We start from the raw sequence: 19,600 nt of genomic DNA, 5'->3' as shown, positions 1-19,600 counted from the left end.
TTTTCGGCACCTCTGCATAAGGGCGCATTTGATAAAAAGCACTTGACAACTTAAAAAAAAAAAGGAAAACCGTTGAAGTAGATTTCTACCTTACTACTGTGCCATCCATCTCCTGCTTTCTTTAAAAAAAGGAGGGGGGGCAGTTTGAGACAACTTTACAGTAATGTCCACAGTTCTCAGAATAATTTTCTCCCCTTCCTAATGAGAACCAGAAGGCAAAGGGAAAATAAACATAGATGATAGAGCCAAAGTCAGGGAAGGATGACTGTGTCATTTTCTAGCAGCTGATTTTGTAGTATCTTAGCACTAGCCCTGAGCTTGAGCTACAAATACTGGGCAATTGCTGTGACTTCATTAAAATTAGTTTTGTACTAATTAGCATTTGTCTGACTTGACAGAGGCCCACAATGAGCACTTGGCCATATTTAACATCATTTTAGATTAATCATTGATATTTCATAGTAACATTATTTATTTTAAAGGAATCTAGCATTAGCCCTTTGGGTTGTTTCAGGTGTCACCTGGACAGACATGACTTCTCTTTCCATGTTTGGGTTCTTAGTGGCTTAGTTTGTCAGCCAAGAGCTGTTTTCTGTATGTGCAGGTGGTGCTGCAGCTGCTTATTACAAGCTGTGCTTCCCAGCAGCCTTGTAGAGAGCCCCACTGCCCTGAGTTGTCTCTCCTGCTGGGTTGTTATCTAGGTGCCTCGGATGTCTGTACCCTTGATTATACCCTGTGTTGATCCCCATCGTCTCGTGGTAATTGCCTCCTCCGCCCAACCTCCCTGATCACCCCTACCTATAATTAAAGAGAAGAATGGAAGAGGGGGCCTGGAGTTGATAAAGCTGTCGAGTGTGTTGCTGCTGCCAGAGGGAAGCATGCACCAAACTGATCGGATCACAACCATTTTCCAAAATGTATCCTCTAAGTGGCCTTTCTAGCATAGCCAACTTGTGGGATCGCAGGGCTGTCTAACGAGCAAATACCCATGACCGATGTCAGAAATCAGCACTGTTCTGGGATTATGTATTTAAGACTTCGCAAATCCTCTTTTGAAATAGATCCTCCACCAACAAATCCTTTAGGGATGGCAGAGGCTGCTTGTCCATCTCTTCCTACACAGCAGCATGGTTCTTGCTGTTTTTTATCCTTCAGAACACACATCCTTGAATCCTCTGTGAAAGGTATAAATGCATTGTCAATGCACAAATTTGGACTTTAAGAAAAGGCCGTGTTGATCCTCTCTGAAGGGAAGGAATCAAGTAAGCTATTTAAGTTTGCCATATATACTTTTTTTTTTGCCTTTAGCAGAACATGAAATCTGAGTCAATGTACTGTTTTCTAACTTTGATGTGCTTTTTAAAACCATATGCATTTTATACCTTTTTAGTATTGGATTTTAAATATAAACAATAATTAGTAGCTAATTGGACAAAGCAGATACAGAAGGCTTTTAATTTGTTGACTTGATGAGGTGAGTGGGAGGGGTAAGATCTACCTTATTTTTCTGTCTTTACAGGCAGGTATTTATATTCCAAGACTGAGTTTCCTGGAGTAAACAACAGGGGAGGGGTTAGGAATTGCAGGTACTAAGTTTATCGGCTTATTTTTAACAGGTAATTAGGGCTGGCTGCCTCATGGTGTAGTGGCTAAAGAGCTCAGCTGCTAACCACAAGGTCGACAGTTTGAATCCACCAGCCGCCGTTTGGAAGTCCTATGGGGCAGTTCTACCCTTTTCTATAGGGGCGCTATGAGTCGGAATCGACGGCAGTGGGTTTGGGGTTTTTTTTTTGTGTGTGTGTGTGTGTGTGTGTCTAATGTCCAGTGTCACCTCTCTTTTGCTTTCCACAGGGAAGGGCAGGTATGGAGAGGTATGGAGAGGCAGCTGGCAAGGGGAGAATGTTGCTGTGAAAATCTTCTCATCCCGGGACGAGAAGTCATGGTTCAGGGAAACAGAATTGTACAATACTGTGATGCTGAGGCATGAAAATATTTTAGGTAAGTATAAGGATAATCCCCTTATTAATTGTATCTAGAGAGAAATAATTGCTTGCCTTTTCACGTGAATGTGAATTTAAGAGTCTCTTCTGAAAACCGGTAAAGGGATCTCCAGCATTTACACATACTGTTGAATTTTGTTTTAACACTAGTTTCTTGTTTGAATCGGCAGATAGATAAGTTAGTCATTCTGCAGATGATGAAAAGGAAACCATTATTGCTAATTCTTATTCCTGCATCTGCAGATCATTATTTAAACAACAGAAATTTGCCCCATGTTGTTCACTTCACGGCCTCGCTGGTAGGGCTGTTCTGCTCGCCTCGCCCTTTTTTAATATTTATTGAATTAGACTAAGAAAGATCTTTGGACTATTTCCTAGAGATTCAGCGCCCCCAGGGACATCATAATTAAATGCACATTCCTTCAAACTAGGCCTCCTTTTAAAGCTTTTACTTACAGAGGGATGCAGCATAAATTTTAATTTGGAAACTAAAGCTTAGAAATATTTGTGAAGTATGTAAAAGGACCATTGAGACATGGCTATGGTGGTACTAAGAACAACAACAACAAAAACAGTTGCTGTTGAGTTGATTCCAACTCGTGGCAACCCTCTGTGTGTCAGAATAGATCTGTGCTCCATTGCGTTTTTTAGGTCGGATTTTTTGGAAGTAGATTGCCGCACCTTTCTTCTGAGGTGCCTCTGGGTGGACTGAGATTGCCAACCTTTCAGTATAAAGGGTGAGAATAAATGTGGCCCTGTTAACGAAAGTGAATGCTGACTGGGGTGCTTCTTTAAAAGCAGATATAAAGTTTACAAAGATTTAACTCTATATAGAATGTTTTTTTTTTCCTTTATGGCCATTTTAGGGCTATTGGATTAGGTCTGGTTTATATTATAGGAGGGCCGTTGCCAGAATTTGTTTATATTCCAGGACTGCCAGTTTAGTATTTAAATCTGAGCCAAGTTGTCTGCAAGTAATAGTTATGACCTTTCCCAGAGTTTTGGTTGAACAGTATGGTAGCATGTTTCATCTCATAGTTATCTTAATTTCTGTTGTTGATTTCTCCTTTCCCTTGCCCCATAAGCCCTAGTCATCACCTAATCCTCCTCACTTGTGTTGTTCCTGTTGGCCTCCCTTTTCTAATCTGTTTCTCCACACTGAATTATCTTCTACGGGCAGCAGTAATTCCTCTGCTCAGAGTGTCCTTGATGACTCCCACATTGCTGACAACATTTGTAAATTTTGGGCTTGACATTCAAGGCTCTCTCTGTATTGCTTCCAAAGAGACTCATAAGCTTCATCAACAAATATTCTCACCTGGAGCTACTTCTAATATTTACAGTTTCTTGGGAATGCCAGGAACATTTAGGTGTCTGTGTTTACCTGTGTTTTATTGATGGTGCAAAGGCACTGTGCGAATCATAAAAAATTATGGATAATGTTGCGAAGAATGGGAATTCCAGAGTACTTAGTTAGGCCATGCAGAACCTGTACATAGACCAAGAGGCAGTTTTTCAAACAGAATAAGAAAGTATTTCATGGTTTAAAATCAGGAAAGGCGTGCATCAGGGTTGTATCCCTTCACCATACTTATTCAATCTGTATGCTGAACAAATAATCCGAGAAGCTGGATTATATGAAGAAAATTCAGCAACAGGATTAGAGGAAGACGAATTCACAACATGGGATATGTAGATGACAGACACAACCTTGGTTGCTGAAAGTGAAGAGGACTTGAAGCACTTACTGATGAAGATCAAAGACAACACGCCTTTAGTACAGATTACACCCCAACACAGAGAAAACAAAAATCCTTGTGGACCAACAAGCAACATCATGATTAACTTAAAAACTACTGAAGTTGTCAAGAATTTCATTTTACTTAGATCCACAATCAGCACCCATGGAAGCAGCAGTCAAGAAATCAAAAGACGTATTGCATTGGGCAAATCTGCTGCAAGAAACCTCTTTAAAGTGTTAAAAAGCAAAGATGTCGCTTTGAGGACTGTGTGCACTTGACTGAAGCCGTGGTATTTTCAGTTGCCTCAAATGCATGCAAAAGTTGGACAGTGAATAAGGAAGGCTGAAGAAGAATTGATGCCTTTGAATAATGGTGTTGGCAAAGAATATTGAATATGCCATGGACTGCTAGAAGAGTGAACGAACCTCTCTTGGAAGAAGTAGAGCCAGAATGCTTCTTAGAAGTGAGAATGCCAAGACTTTGTCTCACGTACTTTGGGCATGTTGTCAGGAGGGACATCATGATTGGTAAAGTAGAGGGTCAGCACAAAAGAGGAAGACCCTCAAGAGATGGGTTGACACAATGGCGGCAACAATGGGCTCAAATGCAGCAATGATTGTGAGGCTGGTGCAAGACCAGACAGTGTTTCATTCTGTTGTACATAGGGGTCACTGTGAGTCAGAACAGAATCAACTGCACCTGACAACAACAACACGGCTTTGTTCGTATTGTCCTTGATATACCTACTGTCCCTATCTCACCCTTCAACTTCCCCTTCTCCATCAAAACTTCTCAATTCCCTTCTATTTTCTTCTAGTGGAATTGTGCTTTTCTCTACTCCCTCATTTTGTACTTCTGCTCTGACTCTAACCACACATGGTTTGTGTTGCAGTTAGACATGTATGTGTAGCAGCAATAACAACAACGATAGTAATGAATAGTTACTATGTACTAGGCACTGTCTAAGTGCTCTGTGTGCATTTTCTCGTTTAATCATCACCACAGCCATAGGAGAGTAGGTACTCTTATTTTGCCAGTTTTAACTGATGAGTAATCAAGACACAGGTTAATGTTACACAACAGGTTAAATAATGGAGCTGAGAACCACACAGGGCAGTCTAACCATAATTATGTAGCCTACACTGTAGTCTGCCAGATGGTCTATAGTAGTGGTGGTGATAACTAGATTCTAGAGTCGGGGCATGAGATGAAAATTTAACTACAGTCAAAATTACCCTTGAATGTCCCTCACGAAGGCACAACTTTTGAGACAGGCACATTGATTTCCAGAAAGTATAGTCTGGCCCAGTTTTTCCTCTGATGCTGAAGCAGACTGAGGTTGAGCAACAGATTATGAGTTGTTTGTTGTCTTAGATATCTAGTGCTACTATAACAGAAATACCACAAGCGGATGGCTTTAACACACAGGAATTTATTCTCACATAGTATTAAAAAAAAAAAAAAAAAAAAAAAAATTTTTTTTTTTTTTTTTTTTTTGAGGCTAGGAATCTGAATTCAGGGCACCAGCTCTAGGGAAAGGCTTTCTTTCTCTCTTTGGCTCTTAGGGAAGGTCCTTGTCTCCCTTCAATATCTGTGGGCCCAGTGTTCCTTAGAGATCTACATATGTATGTTTTGGCATCAGTCTAGGAGGCTCTTAGCACAGGGACCTCAGGTCCAAAGGATTCATTCCATTCCTGGCTGTTCTTTCTTCGTGATAGGGAAGTCCTCCTCCTTTCTGCTCACTTCTCATTTTATCTTTTGTAAGATGGAAGGTGTGACTCAAGCAAGGTGTGTGACTTGACTTCAGTAAGACAGTGTCTTTGAGTAGGGTGTGACTCAAGATACATGCAGCACTAATCCTTCCTCATTAACATAGGTCAGCATAGGTTAATGAGGTTTTGGAGTTTTAACACATAAAATGGAGGATAATTACACAATGTTGGGAATCACAGCTTAGTCAAGTTGACACATTTTGGGGGGGACTCAGGTCAATCCATGACAGTTGTGTTAGAAGCCATGAATTGCACATACTCTCAGAGGCATGTATGGTCTAAGACTCACCAAAGGAAAAGTACATTCACTCATCCCCTCTCATACTCAAGAGCTTGCAGGCTCCTTAGTGTGACTTCTAAAGAGTCTCTTAACCTTCATGTATAATACTTAATGTGTACCTATTTTCAATATTTGCTATTCCTTGGGAATGCCGCAGAAGTCCCCTAGACTTTGCCACGCACGTGAATTAAATGACCTCTGATACTGCTCCGTTGTACACTGAAGACAAGTGTTGTTTCCTTTGTATTTGCATTCACTCCAGTGCTGAGCATGGTACCCTGCACAAACCAGATGCCCAGTATTCAGTCACATGGAAAACTTAAAAGTTACCTTTTCAGCGTGATTCATGAAACATAAGTCTGGCTGTCTTTTTGTGGCCACATAGGTCAGAACATTGTCCCTTTCTTATTACCAAATGATTTATGGGAATTCTCAATTCATGAGATGTTTCTGCCCTCATCATAGTCGTAGCCATGTGGATTGATTTTATCCTGTAGTCCTTTTAGTTGAGAAAGATGATGGAAATGCACAACCTTTTTTAAGCTTTTCTCCTTTACCAGTTTTCTGAATGTAGAGATTTTATGGTTTTGTGTGATCATTTTCTTTTCTTGCTATCAAAAAAGCAAATTGTGTTTTGAGCATCAGATCATGATTTTCCCATGCCCATGATTACTGCTATCTATAACCTTCTAAAATGGTGTTGTTGTTATTAGGTGCCGTCGAGTTGATTCTGACTCATCGCAACCCTATGTACGAAGGAACTAAACACTGCTTGGTCCTGTGCTATTCTCAAGATCATTGTTATGCTTAAGCCCATTGTTGCAGCCAGTGTGTCAGTCCATCTCGTTAAGGATCTTCCTCTTTTGCGCCAACCCTCTACTTTACTGAGCAAGTTATTCTTCTCCAGGAACTGATCCCTCCTGACAACATGTCCAAAGTATGCGAGACATAGTCTTGCCATCCTTGCTTCTAAGGAGCATTCTGGTTGTGTACTTCTTCCAAGACAGACTTGTTCATTCTTTTGGCAGTCCATGGTATATTCAGTACTCTTCTCCAACATCACAATTCAAAGGTGTCAGTTCTTCAGTCTTTCTTATTCTAAAATATATAATTAAATTGTGTGTTTGTATGTGTATTAAACTCTGGACCTTCATTTTTGAGCCTTCTAGTTAAACCTGTGAAACAGTGTCTTTCAAATGGACTAGTTTGAATTTCAGGGAGTTCTGTTAGCACAGTGTCCAAGTGCTCAGCCGCTAATTGAAAAGTCAGTGGTTTGAACCCACCAGTGGCTCTGAGGGAGAAAACACCTGGCAGTATGCTCCAATGAAGATTACAGTATAGCAAATCCTATGGAGCAGTTCTACTCTGTCATACAGTAATAGCTTCAAGTTGGAGTGGACTCAGTGGCACACAACAACAGCAGTTTGTATTTCAACTTTTCTTTCTGTTATGTCTGGTATAAGAAGCTGTGGTGGCACAGTCGTTAAAGAGTTCAGCTGCTAACTGAAGGTTGGTGGTTCGAACCCACCACTGCTGTGTGGGAGAAAGATGTGGCACTCGGCTTCTGTAATGATTACAGCCTTGGAAACTCTATGGGGCATTTCTACTCTGTCCTGTAGGGTCGCTGTGAGTTGGAATTGGACTTGACAGCAGCAGGTCTTAATGTCTGGTATAGAAGCCAACAAATAAGTGAGTGATGGGCGGCCGTGTTATGTGGTGGCGGAAACATTGGACTGGGGGTTTTGGAAAAGTGGTTTTGATTCTCAATACCGTATTAGACTCTCAGTATGTGATGTTGGGCCAAAGTTGTACCTTTCTGATAACCTTTTTCTCATCACTAAAACTAAGAAGTTTGAATAAGAGAATTCCACCAAAGCTTTTTATTATCCTTTCAGAAGACATTCTCTCACTGTTCAATCAGTCAGAATTTCTTGAGATCAGTTGTAAGTAAAAAAAGACTACGGGCAAAGATATTAAAGTACAAGGTAGTTGTTGTGGCTTTAATTGAGTCCTGGGCTCTTTAAGATATAATAATAATTATTTTGTAACATTTACTGTGTGTTAGGCATCTTTTGAAGCACTGTATGTGTAATAACCACCAGCTTGTCGTACTGTGGTAGCTTTTGTGTTGCTGTGATACTGGGAGCTGTGCCACTGGTATTTCAAATACCAGCAGAGTCACCCATGGTGGACAGGTTTCAGCCAACCTTCCAGACAAAGACAAACTAGTAAGAAGGACCTCCTGTTCTACTTCCAAGAAACTTGACCAGTGAAAACCTTGTGAATAGCAGCAGAACATTGTCTGATAAAGTGCAAGAGGATGAGACACTCAGGTTGGAAGACACTTAAAATACGACTGGGGAAGAGCTGCCTCCTCAAAGTAGAGTTGACCTCAGTGACGTGGATGGAGTAAAGCTTTCGGGATCTGCATTTGCTGACGTGGCACAACTCAAAATGAGAAGGAACAACTGCAAATATCCACTAATAAGCAGAACATGGAATTTACGAAGTGTGAATCTAGGAATGTTGGAAGGCATCAAAAATGAAATGGAATACTTAAAGATCAATATCGCAGGCATCAGTAAGCTGAAATGGACCGGTATTGGCCATTTTGATTTGGAGACTCATGTGGTCTCCTAAGCTGGAAATGGGAAATTGAAGAGGAAGAGCATACTGTTTACTGTCAAAAAGAACATTTTCAGATCTGTCCTGAAGTACAGCGCTGTGAATGATAAGATAATATCCATACACCTACAAGGAAGGCCAGTTTTTTTCTTTTTTACCATTATTCAAATTTATGCACCAACCACTAATGCCAAGATGAGGAAAATGAAGATTTTTAGCAACTTCTGCAGTGTGAAATTGATCAAAGATGTGATCAAAATGCGTTAATAATTGCTGATGATTGGAATATGAAAGTTGGAAACAAAGAGGGATCAGTAGTTGGAAAATACGTCCTTGGTGATAAAAATGACACCAAAGATTGCATGATAGAATTTTGAAAGACCAGTGACTTCTTCATTGCAAATACCTTTTTCACCAACATAGTCAGCGACTATACACATGGACTTCACTGGATGGAATACACAGGAATCAAGTCAACTACCTCTGTGGAAAGAGATGATGGAAAAGCTCAGTATCATCAGTGAGAAAAAGGCTAATGCCCAAGCGCAGAACAGACCATGAGCCTGAAGAAAATTAGAGCAAGTCTCCTAGAGCCAAAGTACAACTTTGAGTATATCCTATCTGAATTTAGAAACCATCTCAAGAATAGATTTGATGCATTGAACAATAATGACCCAGGATGAGACATGTTGTGGGCTGACATCAAGGATATCATATATGAAGACAGCAAAAACGTAATTAAAAAGACAGGAAGGAAAGAAAAGACCAAAATGGATGTCAGAAGAGACTCTGAAACTTGCTCTTGAGTGTCGAGTAGCTAAGGGAAGAAATGATGAAGTAAAAGAGCTCAACAGAGGATTTCAAAGAGTGGTGGCTCAAGAAGACAAAGGCAAAGACCTGGAGTTAGAAAACCAAAAGGGAAGAACATGCTTGGCATTTTTCAAGCTGAAGAACAGAAGAAAAAATTCAAGCCTCCAGTTGTAGTCTTGAAGAATTCTATGGGGAAAATAATGAACAAGGCAGGAAGCATCAAAAGAAGATGGAAGGAATACACAGAGTCATTGTACTGAAAAGAATTGGTTGATGTTCAGTCATTTCAGGAGGTACCATATGAGCAAGAACCAATGGTACTGAAGGAAGAGATCCTTGCTGCACTGAAGGCATTGGTGAAAAACAAGGCTCCAGGAATTGTTGGAATACCAATTGAGATGAATGCAGCATTGGAGGTGCTCATTCATCTATGCCAAGAAATTTGGAAGACAGCTACCTGGCCATCTGACCGGAAGAGATTCATATTTACATCCATTCCAAAGAAAGATGATCCACCAGGATGCGGAAATTATGAACAATGTTGTTAATATCACAAGCAAGTAAAAATTTTTTGCTGAAGGTCATTCAAAAGCACTTGCAGCAGTACATCAGCAGGGAACTGCCAGAAATTCAGGCCATATTCAGATGAGGATATGGAATGAGGATTATCATTGCTGATGTCAGATGAATCCTGGCAGAAAGCAGGATCACTTTAAAGTATTGAAAAGCAAAGATGTCACTTTAAGGACTAACATGTGTCTGATCCAAGCCATGATATTTTCAGTCACCTCATATGTATGGGAAAGCTGGACAGTGAATAAGGAAGACCAAAGTGGAATTGACATGTTTGACTTACAGTGTTGACGGAGAGTGTTGGATGTACTATGGACTATCAGAAGAAGGAACAAATCTGTCTGGGAAGAAATACAGTCAGAGTGCTCCTTGGAAGGGAGGATGACAAGACTTGGTCTCATATACTTTGGACATGTACCCAGGAGTGACTGGTCCCTGAAGAAGGACATGTTTGCTTTGGTAGAGGGTGATGAAAGAGAGGAAGAGCCTTTATGAGATGGACTGACAGTGGTGGCAACACTCACCTCAAACATAAGCAATGATTGTGAGGATGACGCAGAACCAGGTAGTGTTTCCTTCTGTTGTACATAGGATTGTTAAGAGTCAGCCCCTAACAACAATATAATAACTCTTTTATTCTCATAGTAACTCTTTTTGATGTATATTGGGTTTATTCTCATTTTATAAATCATGAAACCGAGCATGAGAGATTTTAAGATTTGTCCAAGATCACCCAGCTCAGGGGTGGTTGGGTGAGGTGGTCTGGCTCTAGGATTCAACACTTTTTTTTTTTAATCCTTGACAAAGTTTTAATTATAAAATTGTAAAAATCCTAAGTAAAACACCAGAAAGCTAAATACAATCATTTTGTCAAAAAATTACACCCTACTTAACTAAGGAAAATAAGCCCAGGGATATAATTATTAATCTGCTGTAACAGGTCAATAATGTATCAGTTAATAAATGAGATCATGTTTTCAAATATTTTTGTTGTTCTCATTGAAAATACACAGGATCTGGCACTCTTGACTACTTCATGGTAGTGTCACCTGTCACCTGTTAAAGCTGCCTAGTACCAGGTTCATGGGAGAGTCAGCAGTGAGGGGTCCACAAAGGGCCCCGACTACCTCACTTAAGACTTTGTGGTTTATTTTGGATCTCAAGGAGTCTGGGGGGATGGTTTTGGCTGTTAAATAAGAGGCCTCTTCCCTAATTACTTCCTCACTTTTTTATGAACGCACTCAATCACTTTGCAAGACTGGCAGCTTACAGGCACCCGTTCAACTTTTAACTTCTATTAACACTGGAGTGTTTTGACTCAAACACAAGTATCCCATCAAAGTGCTTCATTTGAAGCCAATGAAGTTATATAATTCACATTTAAACAGTTAAAAAAAAAAATCCTGATTTATTTAAGTGAATTTTCCTGAAGGTCTAGAGCATAATTAACAAGACATACAAATCCTTCTTTAAGACCTAGGAGAATTAGGGAAGGTGAGAGGGTAAATATTTCTTTGTTTATTATCTATTTATTGAGCTGGAGGCTGTTCACCCTTGGGGGAAGAAATCTGAAGCCACACAGGACACAACAGTAATTAAGTTTGTTTTGAGTGGTGCCTTATAGTTAGGAATATTTATTTTTGACCAAGACGTTTAAGATTAATATCATTTGGCTTTAAAATTTTAAAGCAAGGACATTTTCTTTAATTAGAATACCCAATATCAAAATACACATTTTTGATTCATACGATGTAAGGACCCAGAAAAAAACAGCTGTGGGGAGACAAGGAGGAACTATTGAGCAGGGAGGAGGGGGAGACGAACAGGGGCCGGCCATTGATCTGTCTCAGAGGAAGAGGGATAAGGAGGCAGGGGACAAGGCGCTGAAGTGTTTCTCAGTTTAATTTGCTGATGTCCAGTAGGTAGAAATGTTCAATTGTCCTTCTCTTAAGGAGAAGTCAACTTGACCTGGGGGCAATATGGTATAGTGAGGATGGATTCTTGAGCCAGATTGCCTGAGGCCATTACTGACCTCATCAGTCAATGACATACTATACCTACTTCCTGCTGGTTTTGGAAAATTAAATGAGTTAATACATGTAAAATGCCTGGCACGTAGTACTCAATAATCAATGGCTGGTTGTCGATGATGATCAAGTGGGGGACTTCCTTTGCTCCTGAGCCTTCCTATGGATGGGCAAGGTGTCTTATACCAGAACCACTTATACTCCACCTGGATTTCTTAGCAACTTAGTGGTTGTAGGTAATCTTTGGCAAGTCATATAACATCTTTCAGCTGCAACATTCTCATCTGCAAAATGAGTATAGTGAAGCTTATCTTACTGGTCTGTTGAGAAAAATCTCATGAGAAAATATATGTGAAAGTGACTTAAAGTACTATGCCAGTATAAGGCATTTTTATATGTCTTTTTTTATCTGATACTTTCTTAGGTCATTTAATTCTTCCTCAAGCCATCTCTCTCTCTTTTTAATTTTCTATTCTATTTATAAGTCCCAACCTTCACCATCCATAATCATATCTCATATACATAACTCTAGAGAGACATCTCTGTAGCAGGAAAGGCAAGCATACATAAAAAAAAAAAAAATACGTACGACAATTTATTTGCTAGAATAGGCACTGCCGCTGACTTCTAGGGTTCTTTTAGTCTGCCTGAAAATCTTCACAGTGTCTAGAAAAATTGCTTCCTACCTCTGTATCTGCTCTTGTCAATGTCTTTATTCTCTACAAGACCAATTCATTTGTCACTTTCTGATGGAAGCCATAGTATCGTCTAGTCTGAATTATTAATATTTTCAACTCTTGGGCCTATGTTGCCCTTTGAACGTAGCACTATTACAGTACTTTTCACGTTACATTGTAATTTTTAAAAATAGGCCTTTGTTTTTTTAGAGCAGTTTCAGGTTTATAGAAAAATTATGCAGAAACTGCAGAGTTCCCTCATACCTCCTCCACCCTGCACATTATTTCTTGGATGAACATCTTGCAACATTGCAATTTCACTGTTTTTATATCTGTCTTTTCTAGCCAGCAAACACCATTGTCTTTTTTCTTTGGGTGAGGCATAATGTTCTTTTATTTATTTTTTATTGTACTTTAGATGAAAGTTCACAGAACAAACTAGCTTCTCGTGAAATGATTAGTTCGCACAGTGCTTTGTGACATTGGTTGCCAACCCCACGACATGTCAACACTCTCACCTTCTCAACCTTGGGTTCCCCATTACCAGCTTTTCTGTCCTGTCCTGCCTTCTTTTTTTTTTTTTTTTTAATTAATTTTTATTAAGCTTCAAGTGAACATTTACCATTCCAATCAGTCTGTCACATGTAAGTTTACATACATCTTACTCCCTTCTCCCACTTGCTCTCCCCCTATTGAGTCAGCCCTTCCAGTCTCTCGTTTCGTGCCAATTTTGCCGTCTTCCCTCTCTCTCTATCTTCCCATCCCCCCTCCAGTCAAGAGTTGCCCACACGCTCTCCAGTGTCCACCTGATTTAATTAGCTCACTCTTCTTCAGCATCTCTCTCCCCCCCACTGACCAGTCCTTTTCATGCCTGATGAGTTGTCTTTGGGGATGGTTCCTGTCCTGTGCCATCAGAAGGTCTGGGGAGCATTGCCTCTGGGATTCCTCTAGTCGCAATCATACCATTAGGTATGGTCTTTTAATGAGAATTTGGGGTCTGTATCCCATTGGTCTCCTGCTCCCTCAGGAGTTGTCTGTTGTGCTCCCTGACAGGGCAGACATCGATTGTGGCCGGGCACCAACTAGTTCTTCTGGTCTCAGGATAATGTAGGTCTCTGGTTCATGTGGCCCCTGTCCTACCTTCTTGTCCTTGCCACTGGGCTGGTGTGCCCATTTAGTCTTGTTTGTTTTATGGGCTTGTCTAATCTTTGGCTGAAGGGTGAACCTCAGCAGTGGTTTTGATAGTGAGTTAAAAAGCTGTCTGGGGGCCATACTCTCAGGATTTCTCCACTGTCAGACCAGTACGTCTGGTCTTTTTTTCTGAGTTAGAATTTTGTTCTATATTTTTCTCCAGCTCTGTCTGGGACCCTCTCTTGTGATCCTTGTCAGAGCGGTCAGTGGTGGTAGCTCGGCACCATCTAGTTGTGTTGGACTCATAGCCTGTTGGAAGCTATGGTGGTTGTAGTCCATTAGTCTTTTGGACAAGTCTTTCCCTTGTGTGTTTGATTTTCTTCATTCTCCCTTGCTCCAGACGTGGTGGGACCAGTGGAGTGTCTTAAATGGCTGCTCACAAGCTTTTAAGACCCCAGATGCTACTTAGCAAAGTAGGATGTAGAACATTTCCTTTATAAACTTTTATGCCAGTTGAGCTAGATGTCCCCCAAGACTGTGATTTCCAGCCCTTAGCCCAGTAATTTGGTCCCTTGCGAAGCTTGGATGTGTCTATGAAGCTTCCATGACCTTGCCTTGGTCAAGTTGTGCTAACTTTGCCAGTATGGTGTACTGTCTTACCTTTCAACAAAATTCCCACTTACCTATTATCTAGTTAGTGTTTTTCCCTTCCCATGCCTCCCCTTCCTAGTAACCATCAAAGATTGTTTATTTCTATGTGTAAAACTTTTCATGAGTTTTTATAATAGTGGCCTCAAATAGCATTTGTCCTTTTGTGATTGACTTACTTTGCTCAGCATAATGCTGTCCAGATTCATTAATGTTGTGAGATGTTTCGCAGGTTCATCATTGTTCTTTATTCTTGAGTAGTAATGTGTCGTGTGTGTGTACCATTGTTTGTTTATCCATTCATCTGTTGGTGAACATTTAGGTTGTTTCCATCTTTTTGGTATTGTGAATAATGCTGCAGTGAACATGGATGTGCATATGTCTATTTGTGTGACAGCTCTTGCTTCTCTAGGATCTATTCCTAGGAGTAGGATTGCTGGATCCTATGGTATTTCTATTTCTAGCTTTTTAAGGAAGCGCCATATTGTTTTCCAGAATGGTTGCACCATTTTGCATTCCCACCAACAGTGCATAAGAGTTCCCCGCAGCCTCTCTAGCATTTGTTATTTTCTGTTTTTTTGATTCATGCCCATAGTGTTGGGGGTGAGATGGTATTTCATTGTTGTTTTGATTTACATTTCTCTAATGGCTAGTGATTGTGAGCATTTCCTCATGTGTCTGTTATCCTCCTGGATGTCTTGTTTGGTGAAGTGTCTGTTCATATCCTTTGCCCATTTTTTTATTTGGATAATTTCTCTTTCTATTGTAGAGGTGTTGGATTTTCCTGTAGATTTTAGAGATATGACCTTTGTCAGATTTGTCACAGCCAAATTTTTTTCCCAGTCAGTAGGTTCTCTTTTTACTCTTCTGGTGAAGTGTTTTGATGAGCATAAGTGTTTAATTTTTAGAAGATTCCAGTTATCTAGCTTATCTTCTGGTGTGTGTATTGTTATTGTTTGTATGCTATTTATGCCGTGTTTTAGGGCCTTGTGTTGATTCTATTTTTTCTTCTATAATCTTTATAGTTTTTGGTTTTATATTTAGGTATTTGACCCATTTTGAATTAGTTTTTGTTTAGGATGTGAGGTATGGGTACTGTTCCATTTTTTTCACAGATGGACATCCAGTTTTGGCAGTCCCATTTGTTAAAAAGACTATGTTTTCTGCATTTAGTGGACTTTGGGACTTTGTCAAAGATTAGGTGACTATAGGTTGATACATTTACATCTGGGTTCTTGATTCTGTTCCACTAGTCAATACGTCTGTTGTTTTACCAGTACCAGTTGGTTTGACTACTGTAGCTGTAATAAAATCCTCCTACTTTATTCTTTTTTCAATAGTGCTTTATTTACCTGGGGCCTCTTTCCTTTCCATATAAAGTTAGTGATTAGCTTTTCCATCTCATTAAAGAATGCTGTTGGTATTTAGATCAGGATTGCATTGTATTTGTAGATTGCTTTGGGTAGAATTGACATTTTCACAGTCTTGAGTCTACTTATCCATGAGCATGGTATGTTTTTCCAGTTATGTAGGTCTTGTTTGGTTTTTTGCATAGTTTTGTCGTTTTCTTTGTATATGTCTTTTGCATCCCTGGTTAGATTCATTCCTATGTATTTTATTTTTTTAGGGGATATTATAAATGGTATTTCTTTCCCGATTTCCTTTTTATAGTTCTGTTTATTGGGGTATAGGAATCCAACTGTTTTTTTATGTTTATCTTGTATTCTGCTGCTCTGCTGAATCTTTGTATTAGTTCCAGTAGTTTTCTCATGGAGTTTTTTGGGTTCTCTATGTGGTGTAGTATCATGTCATCTGCAAATGGGGATATTTTTACTTCTTCATTACTAATTTGGATGCCCTTTATTTCTTTTTCTTGCCTTATTGCTCTTGCTAGGACTTGCAGCACGATGTTAAATAGGAGTAGTGATAAAGGGCATTCTTGTTTATGTTCTCAGATAGAATGTCTTCAGCCTCTCTGTTAAGAATGATGTTGGCTGTTGGCTTTGTATAGACGCCATTTATTATGTTGAGGAATTTCCTTTCTATACCTATTTTTTTGAGAATTTTTATCAGGAATGTGTGTTGGACTTTATCGAATTTTTTTTTTCTTTGCTTGAGCAGGAGCATCATAGGAGCTCATTTATTTTGAGTATTCTTTTATACTTGATGAATTAGCCATTTAATCTACACTCATCCCTCTACTGCTTTATTTTATATCTGAGCAGACATAGACAAGAGAGTTTACATGAGTTTTCCAATACCCACCCAGTGCCGTTGAGTGGATTCTGACTCATAGCGACCCTATAGGGCAGAGTAGAACTGCCCCACAGAGTTCCAAAGGAGTGCCTGGAGGATTTGAACTGCTGACCCTTTGGTTAGCGGCAGTAGCACTTAACCACTACGCCACCAGGGGTTCCATAAGTTTTCTAATATTATAGAGCAAATTACAGTCAGAGGCAGGAATAGAGTATAGGTCTCCAGGTTCTGAGGATTATGTTCTTTTTCGAGTCATTGATGAGTGATCTTTGCTTAGGATATCAGCATGAAGAAGAGCTTCACAGTGTCACTATGCGTAAGCACAGAGATATTATTTCTACCTCAATCTCAATGCAAATTAAAATACTTTTTAAAAATGATTAATTTAAATGGAAATGAATATGAAACTTTCATATTCATTAGCAGTGACCCTTTAAGGAATGAATGTTATTATTTCTCTGTGTTGATGCTGTTGTAAATCTCTATTCATGGTTAATTTACTTATATTATAAATGATGTCTACTGTATAGGTTACTGTTTCCAGATACTAAGAGTTACAATGTGAAATTCTTACATGAGTATTGATTTTGATCTTGTTCTCTTTCCAGGTTTTATTGCTTCAGACATGACATCAAGACACTCCAGTACCCAGTTGTGGTTAATTACACATTACCATGAAATGGGTTCGTTGTATGACTATCTTCAGCTTACTACCCTGGATACAGTTAGCTGTCTTCGAATAGTGCTGTCAATAGCTAGTGGTCTTGCACATTTGCACATAGAGATATTTGGGACCCAAGGAAAACCAGCCATTGCCCATCGAGACTTAAAGAGCAAAAACATCCTGGTTAAGAAGAATGGACAGTGTTGCATAGCAGATTTGGGTAAAAATTTTTCTCCTGAATTTTATTTATTTATTTTGATGTTGTTGTGAATATACATAGTAAAACATAAAAGCAATTCAACATTGATTACATTCTTCCAGTTGTGCAACCATTCTCACCCTCCTTTTCTGTGTTGTTCCTTCTCCATTAACATAAACTCACTGCCCTCTAAGGCCCCTATTTAATCTTTTAAGTTGCTGTTGTCAGTGTGATTCCATATAAGTGATTCTTAAAAGGGCATAATGTTGAAGGCAGATCTTTTTTTTACCAGTTAAGCTAAACTCCCGTTCAGTTTTAAGATGACTTCAGGGGTTATTTTTGGTTTAAGGTTTTAAAGATTATCTCAGGGCAATAGCTTCAAGGGTTCATCTAGTCTCCATGGCTCCAGAAAGTCTAGAGTCCTGAGAATTTGAAATTCTGTTCTGCGTTTTCCCCCTTTTGATCAGGATTTGTTCATGGACTCTTTGGATTTGGGTAAATGTTTAAAACCATGTTTTAATTACTATTTTTACTTTTGTAGTACTCCAATGTTTAACCAGGTTGCATTTTTTTTTTCTTTTCCCAACATTTTATTAGGAAAATTTTCAAATATGCAGAAAAGTTGAAAGAATTTTACAGTGAACAACTATATACATACAACAAAGATTCTACCATTAACATTTTACTTTAAACTTTATCACGTATCTGTCAATCTATTTGCAGTCCATCTTATTTTTTTGGTACATTTCAAAGCAAATTGCAGGTAAAAGAATACTTCCCCTAAAGACTTTCAGTGTACATATCAGCATATCATTAACTAGAAGTCATTGTTTACTTTTTCTCTTTTCAGATCAAATTTACATATCATGAAATACAAAAATATTAAATACTCATTCTGTGAGTTTTGGCAAATGCTCTATAACCCAAATCCATATTGTGATAGACTTCCAGTTTTCCCAGAAAATCACCTCTTGCTTGTTCAGTTAAAAAAAAAAAAATCCCCTGCCCCATTGCACCCTCAGAGGCAACAAGTATGTCTGTATTCTTATTTCATGAGAGTAGGTACTCAATTACGTGGAGTAGTTATGCAATTAAAAAACCTATGGAACAAGTTCGTGTTAAACATGGTATCCGAAATTGTTCTTCTGTAACCAAGACAAAGTAATAATTGAAAAAGAGGAAAAAAAATCCCTAAACCAATTCACCCTTTACCCTATTGGGAATACTCATTCTCATAGTGTTAGGGTCATTCTCAGTGTAGCTTTAATCACATTATAAATAAGATTATTTTCATTTACAGTGATATTTTATATAAAACCACATTCATCATAGGCACTCAGAATATTTGCCAAATAATTGTACTAATAAGGAATGAGCTGCAATAATAATTATTCATCTCAGTGGACTATTGAGAGTACTTTACTTGATTGAAAATGGCTTGTATTGTATTAATAATCATTGTAGTTATTGTTAGACTGATAGAGGTTTAGACTTTTAGCTTTCGTTATATAAATAATAAAGTTAAAAAAATGTTTATTTTTAAATACAAGTGCTCTGACACATCAAGAAAATTTATTTTCTTTGAATCCCTTTTAAGGCTTTGCTTTCACATTGGGAAATTTTTTTTTACAGTGTTTCCCAAATATGAGAGGAAACATTTAGGATAAGTGTTGAAAAGGCACGAAACTAAAGCTCTCTGTGGGCAGTCTTTAGATGCAGTGTAGAAGACAGTGTCCTGGCTTTTAGAGCCTGAGTAATTTGGGTTTGAGCCCTGGCTTTCTCGATTATTCACCCTGTGCTTTTGTGGAAGTCTCCTAATCTGTTTACTTTTCCCGAGTGCTAACACTGGGGCCAGGGGACAGAGCGAAGGGGGACTTGAGTGCTTGCCACACTGTGCATGTACTTCTGTGTTTAACACGTTCATTAAAATCTCTTCATGTATTACTCATGTAACTACAAAACAATTATGCCTGCCTTTCAGAGTTCTTGAAAGATTTAGAAATTATTTTAAATGCCTAGCAAATAATAAGCATTCAAGTGGTAGCTGCTGTTACAATCCAGTGATCAGGGAAGATGGACAGATTGAGCCAGCTGTTAGCTTTGGTTTAGGGGACATGGTTGGGAGGGAGTGGGGAGTGTTTTGCAGTAAGTCCAGCTAGTTAATTCTTCAACAACATTTCTTCTGGCCTGCAGCCT

At 39.0% G+C, this 19,600-nt stretch overlaps 1 protein-coding gene across 6 annotated transcripts in view; it reads left to right on the top strand.

Moving 5' to 3' along the window:
* Nucleotides 1-19,600, top strand: part of ACVR1 (activin A receptor type 1) — a 151,802-nt gene that overhangs the window by 115,859 nt on the left and 16,343 nt on the right. For all 6 annotated transcript variants that reach the window (XM_049887284.1, XM_049887281.1, XM_049887283.1 and 3 more), the window contains 2 exons: nucleotides 1,852-1,998; nucleotides 17,150-17,425. In XM_049887284.1, coding sequence (XP_049743241.1) covers nucleotides 1,852-1,998; nucleotides 17,150-17,425 — 423 coding nt within the window. The remainder of the gene's footprint in view (nucleotides 1-1,851; nucleotides 1,999-17,149; nucleotides 17,426-19,600) is intronic.

The sequence above is a fragment of the Elephas maximus genome, chromosome 6, assembly GCF_024166365.1.
Source record: "Elephas maximus indicus isolate mEleMax1 chromosome 6, mEleMax1 primary haplotype, whole genome shotgun sequence".
NCBI classification, from domain to species: Eukaryota; Metazoa; Chordata; class Mammalia; order Proboscidea; family Elephantidae; genus Elephas; species Elephas maximus.
This window is presented reverse-complemented; position numbering and strand designations above follow the sequence as displayed.